Source organism: Chroicocephalus ridibundus, chromosome 4 (assembly GCF_963924245.1).
Source record: "Chroicocephalus ridibundus chromosome 4, bChrRid1.1, whole genome shotgun sequence".
In the NCBI taxonomy this organism is placed as follows: domain Eukaryota; kingdom Metazoa; phylum Chordata; class Aves; order Charadriiformes; family Laridae; genus Chroicocephalus; species Chroicocephalus ridibundus.
In genome coordinates, this window is record NC_086287.1 from 44,091,641 (window position 1) to 44,102,846 (window position 11,206).

At 45.0% G+C, this 11,206-nt stretch overlaps 1 protein-coding gene across 3 annotated transcripts in view; it reads right to left on the reverse strand.

The window, feature by feature from the left end:
- Positions 1-7,852, reverse strand: part of CAPN3 (calpain 3) — a 32,484-nt gene extending 24,632 nt beyond the window's left edge. The window contains exon 1 of one of the 3 annotated variants that reach the window (XM_063331564.1): positions 6,766-7,852. In XM_063331564.1, the coding sequence (XP_063187634.1) occupies positions 6,766-7,059 (294 nt within the window). In that variant the 5' untranslated portion in view covers positions 7,060-7,852. The remainder of the gene's footprint in view (positions 1-6,765) is intronic. The other 2 variants (XM_063331565.1, XM_063331562.1) reach the window with 2 other exon arrangements.
- Between the last annotated feature and the right edge of the window lie 3,354 nt (positions 7,853-11,206).

Below are 11,206 nucleotides of genomic sequence, written 5' to 3' on the forward strand. Positions count from 1 at the left end.
ACTCCTTGAAATTTGCCCGGTATCAGGTGTTTAATTCTCGGGAATAATCAATTGCTGGTTAAGAGATTTTGTTCTTTTGCTCACGTTGCAGTATTTAATTGCCAATGCTGTGTTCAGAAATACAATAGATACATCTGTCTCTGAGGACAGGAAGCTCTTCTTTTGCCCTGCACTTAGGACAATGTATTGGGTTTGTCAGTATTTACACTAGTACAGAGTGGGCACAAGATGCTGTACCAGCATAAATAATTAAGAAATTTCTGTAGGGAAGGAAGAACTATGTAGGAACTACCAGCAATGGAGGTGGGACCATCCTAGGGTTACACAGAACCTCTTCCATATAGGACAAAGAACTACAGGGTATAGGAAAGTCAAGGGAAGAAGTAACACCTGTCCTACAGAGAGAAAAAGTCCCTGCTTTATGCCGTCACTCATACTTGAATGCTTGGTATGGGGAAGAAAAAGAAGACCCCTAATTTTTGGACCCATGTCTTGTGAGGGTAAGATATTGCAACCTGAGGACTGCTTCACTGAGCAGCTGCAAATGGGGAAGAAGACAAAGTATAGTCCAGGAAACAAATTTGCTGGAAGATGGCAGGGCTGGAATGGGAAGGAGAAAGAGAAAACAACTGCTAATTGCTCGTGTGGCAGCACAGGCAGCTGACGCTACCTCTGCGGTCTAGAGCTTTTTTCCCATGTCATCAGCGTAGCCCTGGATTTTCCCAGACTCATGTTTCAGGTCTAGTAGTTTCACTTGGCTTGAGCCCACTTTTTTGCTCCTTCACAGTAATCAGCAGAGTTGCTTTGATGTAAATATTTGGATTAGTCATATAGCCAGAGAGACCAGCTTCCGGCTCCTCCCAGCAGTCAACTTATTCTCCGCAAGGGAGGGAATGGAGGGATTGTCCTGTTATTTTGGGCCTCAGTCAGCTGTCCTGGGGTCCAGTTCTGCCAAGGCAGCTGTTTGAGATGCCTTCATGCATCTCCACCCACTTGCTCTGTTGAAAATGTTCTTCCTCACATTGCTGTGGTGCTCTTCTGAAAACTAGCTGTGAGATGCCAGGTTTTCCTATTGTGTTTTTCAGCCTCTATTGCTGTATTTTAGCTTGATCCTGCTCCTGTTACAGTAACAATCTCTGAAATCCAGCATGCTGTGTTTTAGATGAAGGTAGCTAGATGGGGCCTAAGTGTTTCCAAATATTAAATGTACAGCAATTATTGTTCATCAGAGCAATTTATTGCATCCTGGACTTGTTTGCTTTGGAGGATGGTTGGTAAATAAATGAAAATGAGGGAATCATACAGTTGTGAGATGGACCGATTTAGCTATGACTAAAATGCTTTTCTTGCATTTCCTTATGGTGGCCAGGTGCGTTTAGTACGCTGTGGATATACTTTTAATATTGTATTACCCTAGTTCATCTCCAGCTGTGCTAGTTGTGCTGAGTACAGCCGAATTTACAGGGAAAGGTTTCAAGGTCTTCCAAGGCTGATGAGAAGTACTCAGTGAGCAGAGTGGGATGACCTGGTGTTCAAGATGCAGGTCGCAGATCTGTCCTCCCAGCCTCCCTGGCTGAGCAAGGGTTTGCTCTTCATCTCTTCGGTCAAGTTATCAGAGAGAATCCCAACAGGCTGCACTTCATCGATGCAATGATTCATCTAGAAAGAGTCTTCTGTGATCTGAATGCCTCAGACAGCCTTGTACTATCCAAGGGACCTTTGTTTTCACTGGCTTGATTCAGTTTGGACTGTAACTTCATTACAAAGAGCCAAGGTTACAGCAAAAGAGACAGAAAATCCTAGGAAAAACCCATTAGTAGTGCCTGCTGCTTTCTGGGCAGAGGGTACTTACGAATCAGTTGGAAGAGAGCACTGGAAAATGCAAAGGCAGCATGGAACTAAAAATGGCATTTGACCTTTGTTATATTTTCATTAGCTTTTCTTCTGCATCAGGAAAAACCCTCCACTCAGCTTATACTGTTGCAGCAAAAAGCATTCATTCCTTTAAAAACCTGCTGTTAATAAATGCATCATTCTAAGTAAATTCCCTAAACTGATCCTATCAAGTAGAGGAAGCATCTTCTTTGGTTCTGCCTAAGACAATTTGTAACCTCAGGCTGCTCCCTTGGTCCCTTCTAGACCATGCTATTAAATGTCTGTGCTGCAGACTTCAAGGCAGAGCTCGACATTGTCAGACACCAAGCTGGTTTTAGAGTTTCAGAGTTGGATTACTCTCATCTGAAAGTCTTGCCTTGGTGGCACTAAACACTGTCCTTGCTTTGATTTGCAGTACTGCCTGTAGAGGCACACATTTTATGATTACTAAATTCAAACAGCTTCACACCTGAGCAGCAGATGATCAGACTGATTCATTTTCTTTCTAAGCAAAATCCACTAGTCTGATGACTTGATTTTATTTGTATTCATTTTGAAAAGAAAGCTCTTCCTGCTGACTTTCTTGGCTATGGACAGGATCACCGTAGGGAAGTCATAGAATCTGGCGATTAATGCTGTGACCTCCTGGCTGTGAGCAGGGAGAATGACAATGGTACATTTGAAAGCACAGTGCCACGGCAGAGCCTTCCTATTAATGTCCTAGTGTCATTAGATCCAAACAGGACTGCAGCAGGACCTCTCAATACTCTGCATTGTGTTACAATACAGACTTTTTTCAACTCTTAAAGATCAGTGACTTTGTCCCTGCTGTCAGCCCACAGAAGCTCCCAGAGGCAGCGTAGAGGTGGGAGGCAGAGGTCATTAAGAAAGCTGAGCACAGAGCCTGCCACTGAGCTGGATATGACATGGTGCAGGTGAGAATGGCTCTTTGGGCTTCTCTTACCTTCCATGGGTGAGAAAATGATTTAATATTATGCATTAACTGAGGGGGATTTTATTTCCCCTCTATGTACCTAAACCACACTCACACATACTCTGGAGAGAAACACTGGAAGGATCCCGCAGTCTTTACTTGGGGAAACTTTCAGGGCTGTCACTTGGCTTTTGCCCAAATTGAGTATTAGGTGGTCTGCTCTGTGCATTCATGTTGCAGCATGGCAGTCACTAGCTGGATGGAATTACAGGGGCCTTCTCGCAGCCCCCGTGCCAAGGCTCACAGCTGCTCTGCATGGCAGCCGTCCTTCTGATGGTAAGGCACAAGACCATTCCCAGTGCCCTCGCTGCCCTCGCACATTTTAGGAGGTGTCGGTAGAGGACCTGACCTCCAGATAGCACAGAGAAGAGCCTGCAGAGCCAGACACATGAGGCAAGGGGTAGGTCTGGGGCCAGAATGCTCGACACCTCTCTCCACCTTGGTAATGAATTGCAGGAGCCCTGAGGAAAGGGTTGAGTTGCAGCACAGCCATTGCCAGGGGAAGCAGAGAGAGCCCGGGTCCCAGCATCCCACAGGTGGGAAGGAGAGTTGCCCATCCTGGGATTGGGATCGGGGGAGGGCCATCGTGTGGCTGACTTGCTGTGGGGTCCTTGTAAATCCCCAGCAGACTCCTAGCCTTTCCACATGTCAGCACAGTGTGTGAGGGCTGCAGAGAAGCAGCACTATTCAGCTGAGGAACGGCACCATCATCAGTGCTTGGTTATAGTGTTGGTAACTGGCAAACATGTGCCCTTTAGACTAACTTTGTGATTCCTCAAATAATACTTGGAGCTTCTGGAAAAACTTGCACTCAACTATCCCACGTCAATCCATGTCATCGCAGATAATGCTCATTTAAGGCCAGCATTAATCTTTCATATATAGGTTAGGTGACGTGACTGAGGTGACTCAGGAAGCCAGAGGCAGTCTGGAACAGGTTGCCTATTTCCCAGCTCTCTGTTTTAAATGAGATCTTAGAGAACATGGATCACTCTGTTTGCTATTCCTGGGCGTATGCGGAATATACAATATCCTATAGAAATCAGGGAAAGGACCTAGAGTGAAGCCAGCGTTAGGATACTCTCTCAGGACTTCTGAATTGTCTGGTATTTAGTTTTCTGTTAGAATGCATTATCAAATCTGATTCAATTCAGTTTGACCTGAATTTCAAAGAGATTAAAAATTACCACTTTATAAGACAATTTTTTAGAAGCTAGTTGCTTTCTTTGCCAAAAAAATGCCATTGCAATTTAATAAGAACAGAAGTTGTCTGTATCTTTACAGACTGTTAGAAAACTTGGCCTGTGCAGTAAAATCTTTACATTTAGTGCTTCAATGATTGCTTTAATCTCTTAGCAAAATACCCTTTAGCCCAGTATCACTCCTTCATATAAATTTGACTTTATGACGTGCTATTAACGTGTCTATTGTGGCTATTCGTGTACATGCTATTATAGGGCAAGTCTTCCTGCCAGTGCTATATAACCTACAGTTTCAGAGTCCAGTGAAGCACCTCTCCTGTGAGGACAGGCTGAGAGTTGGGGTTCAGCCTGCAGAAGAGAAGGCTCTGGGAAGACCTTATGGCAGCCTTCCAGTATCTGAAGGGGGCCACAAGAAAGCTGGAGAGGGACTTTTTACAAGAGCATGTAGTGATAGGACAAGGGGTAATGGCTTCAAACTGGAAGAGGGTAGATTTAGACTGGATATCAGGAAGAAATTTTTCACTATGAGGGCGGTGAGGCACTGGGACAGGTTGCCCAGAGAAGCTGTGGATGCCCCTTCCCTGGAAGTGTTCAAGGCCAGGCTGGATGGGGCTCTGAGCAACGTGGTCTAGTGGAAGGTGTCCCTGCCCATGGAACTAGATAATCTTTATGGTCCCTTCCAACATAAACCATTCTATGATTCTGTGAAGCAAAGTCCTGAGTCAATCTGAGATCAGCACCGATAAATACAGGTATTTGCATCAGCGCTCAAGAGGTCTCACAGGTATTTGCATCAGCGCTCAAGAGGTCTCACTTTGCAGTTGTGGTATGATGGCAAGGTGGGGGATGCATTATAAAAGGAGAAAGTGATAAATGTGTCTCTCCTCTTTGGGGACCTACTGGGTGCAGCAATGACCTGAATTACAGGGTTTGTTTTAAAACAAACACACACATTTGCAACAGAAGGCATAGGCCCGGTGCGTCCCCAGCAGGACAGCCATCTCTATGGGAGTCAGGACCGACTGGATCCACGATCCCAAAGCACACCAGTACTCGGCAGGCACAGACTGCAGCTCTCTGGATCTCCTGCCTCTGCTCTACCTGCATCCGGCAGCACAGACACATCAGATGTCAACACTTGTGTCAAAAGAACACAGATAGCTTTGGTTCTGATGTTTAGGTTTTGAGTCTTTCTACAGTCCTTAGCATGTTGTTGCTGAATAATAAGTATAGAACTCCAAAACCTATTTGTTAATGAGTGGCTTAGAGAACTATGTTTGGGATAGAGATCCTGAAGTGTTCCCTTCTTCGGGAAGAACCTTCCCAAAACCAAAGGCTTGGTCTGTGCCTGCTCAGATATATTAGACAAGCGTGAGGTTACATTGTGCTTTATTTTTAATGATATTCACACTAGTGGTCTGACTGCCCCAGGGTGCTGGCACTCATCCACCGTACTGCTGTGTCACTTTCCTCTCTGTAGAAATAAGGGAAATCCATCCCTTTAAGATGATTGACTTGTGGCTTCATTTAACTCATTCACACGCGTGTCCAGGAGCTGATGCAGCCGTGGTGATGGTGAAGGAGTGACAGAGCACATACGCACAGGGCACAGCAGGCGGGGGAGTCATGTTGCTCCCCCCCTGTTGCTCACACTGTTGCGACAGTGGCACACGGCCTTTCCCTGCGTCTGTAACGGCCGCCCACAAGAGCTCCCGGGCTTTTGCTCTTTAGATACGTTCCTGTGGTTAGCTTTTTCTACCACCACTGACTTTGCCACTGAAGCACAGATTTGGGTGTTGGGGGAGTATGGCAAATCTAGAAGAGGCGGCAAAAAATTGCCAGAGAACGGGAGCTGGGGAAGCTCCTCAGAAGCACGTCCTCGCTGCCAGACAGGGGACAGCAGGGGCTGAGGCAGTGTCCCAGGGGTACTGGAGGGGAGCAGCTGCCCAGCAGGAATGACAGGGAAAGAGGAGAATTCCTCATGTGGTAGGATGGGGAATCAATTGGGAACTGAGGAATTAGTCCTCTGCCTGTGAGAGAGACTCAGGGTGGGAAAGAAGAGGAAGGCAGGCTGGGGAATGCCCACAAGACAGGAAAAATAAATGGGAATAGTAGGCAGAAGTGGGTCCTCATAGTGATTATAACGCTTACGTTCATGGTAAATGGATAATACGCTAAACTACATTTGTAAGTTGGCTAAGCAACGTTGGGAGCAATCAACTGAATAAAACCATGTTTCAGACCCTAACCTGTCCTTTTATTTTCACAGATTAGGAAACCAGCAGAATGCTGAAGTAAAGTTGTAAGCGAAATAAGGGAGTGCTTAAAAATTAAGCCTCAGCAAACCCAACAACTTGTAGCAGAATGAGGAGAATTCTTTTTTGGTAGTTTCAGACAAGAAAATCCCTAGCAAATCATGAAAGAAGAAAATTAAATTCCATATTTCTTTTTCTACATATTTAATTCCATCTCTTATTTTGTTTAATTTTTGTTTATTGTATTTTAGTCATTATATACACACTCTCTGAGCTTCCACAGCCCTAGCTAGTTATCTTCCAGGAGAGCTCTAGGGAAATACGTTTCCAGCTTATTCCCCCTGCCTCCCACAACACACACTTTCTGCAAAAATGTAAGCTCGGGGTGAATACTTCAATTTACAGACAGTAAAAAACACTCAGCAAACATGTTACTTACACGTGGTCTTTTCCATTCGAACTTGATAGGGATTTTCTGGCTGTAGAAGAGGGAGGATTCATTCGGTGGGAAATCAGGATCTTCATAGAGAATGTTTTTCTCCAGGCACTTCTTGTGAAGCTCTTCATAGGTCTTCTCCTTCACTCTGATAATGGGCTGGTTGCGACTTATAATGGCAGAATAAATCCCCCCCGTGCCCCCACCCGCACCTTCAGTTGTAGTGCTAATAGTAGCGCTGGGAACCGACCCAGCACCTGTCTGCTGAGCCACTGCTGCATTTATGGCGGTCGGCATGGGAATCAGGCTTAAAGCAGACGTTGAAAGAAAGCAAGGTCTTGCAAACTGGAAGGAAATTTGAGAGAAGAGGAAGTTGCTGGGTAAACCGCTTTTTCTATCCGTTGAAAGTCTCCTAGTCAAATCGGCAAGCAATAGAATTCCATGTGGTTAAGGGCGTTGTGCATCCTCTCAGAGGGTGGTATTTTGTCATAACAAATTGGAATTTATTCCTCAATGTAGAACAGGATAATCTGTTGGCTAACTCCTGTGCCTGAGTTGTTGTATCTACAGCATGTGTGTGTGCGCCTGTCCTGTGCGCGTAAGAGCCCAGAAGGGACAAGCTTTTACCCATGAAATCTAAAAATAACTACAGGCAAAGGGTGAGAGAGAGGGAAAGTGAGACGGTTAGTAAGATGGTGTCAATCTTCTGCGCAGCTCATGCCGAGGCCAGGCATGTCCCTGGGACAGGCTCCATGCGCAGGCTGACTCCTTGTGCAAGCAGCCCATCTTTTCCTTAAGTAGAGAGAACAGCGAAACTGGAAGCTAAACTCCTGCTGATCTGGGGACACACTTACGAATTACTGCCAGCCACTAAACTCGTCCTGACACTCCGGAAGGAACAGTTGTACTCAACTTGTTGTTTCTACTCTTTGCTGCAGAAAAGATATATAGAGATTTTTACTAGTAGGGAGGCTTATCTGAAGGCATGCTCCTAGTAGTGAAAAAAGTAATTATTTTATGCTACTGAGGTCAGGTCAATACCTGCCAGCTGGGTTTGGCTCCTCTAGAAAGCAGCTCACCAGCACTGAGATTCACTTGGTGGTAGCTACCTCCCATGTAAAAGGCACCTTTTCATATACGGGGCCCACTGTAGAAACTGGGCCATTCTGCATGTGCTAGCATATACCAATTTTAGAGGAGACGTCTGACTTTGCACATTTATTTTATCACACAACAGTGGGATAAGGGACAAATTCACAGTCTCTATGAAAGAAAATCTAAACACATGTTGCTCTTCTCTATAACCCAGTTCTTTAAAAGGCGTCAAGAAAAGCCCCCTAACACCTTGATTTTTCTTTGATTGGGAAGTCTTAAATCACACGATGACATCAGCGTTATTTTTGCTTAATGACACTTGTCTCTGGACTCTGGCTCATGTACACATTGCTGACCTTCTGCCCTAGTACTATGGTGTTCTCCAAAGCACTGATTCTTCTTTTTTTTTTTTTCCTCATCCATTTGCTTGGTTTACACATTTCAAACCAACAGTACAATGGACAATCTCTAAACATCATTAAAAAAGCCTTCACTAGGGGAACTTTTAAAGAAGGTAATATAGTTGGCAAGCTTGACAACCCTCTAGAAGTATTAATCCTCAGTCTTCTAACGGTGGCCTAAATCCTTTTCTTTTTATCATGAATGCAAGCCTTCTTGCACCAACAGGGCAACCAGAAAGGGCAGATTCAAGTGTTCATGGAGATGGGAACGCAATTTCTTCACGGTGGATAGTTCAGATGCAGAATTGATGACTTCCTCATTACATTTAGACGCAAGGATTGCAGGGCTCATATTTGACATTACTCTGCAGGACAGCTTGGCAGAGACACATCTCTCTCTTTCCAGGATGTTTCAAGAGCAATGCAAGTGATGCAAGGGCTTCTCATTGCACAGCTTCAGGAAAAATGCTCATTTTGGAGCCTGTGCGTATGTTCTTTCTTTCATGTTCTCCCTTTTTGCCCAGTACAAAAATTCATCTATTACGTCTCATACACAGAGCTCTGTTTCGGGAAGAATATCAGTAGCACAGGTGTGGCATTTGACAAGTTCCTTGTGGGCTGCTGGGGAGGGTCATGGAGAACAGGAGAGGTGCCTGAGGACCGGAGGAAGGCCAATATCACTCCAGTCTTCAAAAAGGGCAGGAAGGAGGACCCAGGGAACTACAGACCGGTTAGTCTCACCTCCGTCCCTGGGAAGGTAATGGAGCAACTCATTATGGATGTCATATCCAAGCACGTTCAAGAGCAGGAAGTTATTGGAAGTGGTCAACATGGATTTACCAAGGGTAAATCAAGCTTGACCAATCTCGTAGCCTTCTATGATGTTATAACTGGCTGGCTAGATGAGGGCAGAGCAGCGGATGTCATCTCCCTTGACTTTAGCAAGGCTTTTGACACTGTCTCTCATAACATCCTCCTTAGGAAACTGAGGAAGTGTGGACTAGACGAGGGGACAGTGAGGTGGATTGAGAGCTGGCTGTGTGACAGGACTCAGAGGGTTGTGATTAATGGAGCAGGGTCGAGTTGGAGGCCTGTAACCAGTGGTGTCCCCCAGGGGTCCATACTTAGACCAGTATTGTTTAACGTATTCATCAACGACCTGGATGAGGGGACAGAGTGTATGCTCAGCAAGTTCACTGATGATACCAAACTGGGTGGGGTGGCTGACACCTCAGAGGGCTGTGCTGCCATCCAGCATGACCTAGACAGGCTGGAGAGCTGGGCAGAGAAGAACCTAATGAGGTTCAACAAGGACAAGTGTAGGGTCCTGCACCTGGGGAGGAAGAATGTCAGGCACCAGTATAGGTTAGGGGTGGACCTGCTCTAAAGCAGCTCTGAAGAAAAGGATCTGGGGGTCTTGGTAGACAGTAAATTATCCATGAGCAAGCAATGTGCCCTTGTCGCCAAGAAGGCCAATGGAATTCTGGGCTGCATAGGGAAGAGTGGGGCCAGCAGGTCAAGGGAGGTCATTCTCCCCCTCTACTCTGCACTGGTGAGGCCACAACTGGAATACTGCATCCAGTTTTGGGCTCCCCCATTGAAGAGAGACGGGGAACTACTGGAGGGAGTCCAGCATAGGGCAACAAAGATGATTGAGGGATTGGAGCATCTCCCTTATGAGGAAAGGCTGAGAGAGCTGGGACTCTTTAGCCTGGAGAAGGCTGAGGGGAGACCTTATTAATGTTTACAAGTATCTAAAGGGTGGGTTTAAGGAGGATGGAGCCAGACTCTTCTCAGTGGTTCCCAGTAACAGGACGAGGGGTAATGGGCACAAGCTGGAACATAGGAAGTTCCGATCAAATATAAGAAAAAACTTCTTTACGGTGAGGGTGCCAGAGCACTGGAACAGGCTGCCCAGGGAGGTTGTGGAGTCCCCTTCTCTGGAGGCTTTCAAGACCCGCCTGGATGCAGTCCTGAGTAATGTGCCCTAGGCAATCCTGCTTTAGCAGGGGAGTTGGACTTAGATGATCTCTAGAGGTCCCTTCCAACTCTGAAAAATTCCGTGATTAGCAGTGTTTTTATTATTTCTTTTTTTTTCTTGGGATGGTCAGCAAGTGTCAGGGTATGACCTGCTGCCACTGCGACAGCTAACAGTTCAGTAGTGCCTGCATAGGGAATGGCAGGTGGACATGCACTTCTCACTTCTAACCCAATGCTGCTTTTTACAGATGTTCAGGAGTATTATGTGGTTATACCTGTTCAAAGAACAGCTTCTCCTTTTCTTATTTTTTACTGGACAGATGGTTTTTGTGAGAAACAGCAGTTGCCAATAAAAGACAAACGGCATCTTTAAAAAAACACAAGTTACCATAGAGAAGAATGGATATGCTGTCTGCTATAAACAGAAAAATAGACCCCTTGTCCATTAAACCACCTTGTGCAATGGAATTTTTTTGCAAGCAGAAGTATCCCAATACCTGACCTGTTCAGACAGAGCAAAAGTGAACTACGTGAATGATAATCTTTCTATTTAATTTTTTTAAAGTTTTATCTCCGGTTGTTTTCACTAATTGAATACAATTACTTTTTTTTGTAAAGATACACTATAAATTTATTTCTTCATCTATGGCATAAATATGTGGAAAAGTATGCGAGTTGCTAAAAATATCAATGTAAATGATATTCTTTAAATCTGAGGAAATAAATTTAAAAGACACAACTGCTAAGATTTCCAGCAACTAATTCCTATTGAAATCGGTAGAAGTTAAGCACTTCATACCACTGAAAATTTGACCCATGAGTATATGCTATAGTGCAGATATCATACTGAGGGACAGAGTACAAGAAGTAGTCATTCATTTTTACCAGATACCCTTGGAAGAATACTTAGTAGTGATTCTAAACAGTAGAAAGAAGGTTAGAAGGAATAAGGCACGTAACTTGCTTCA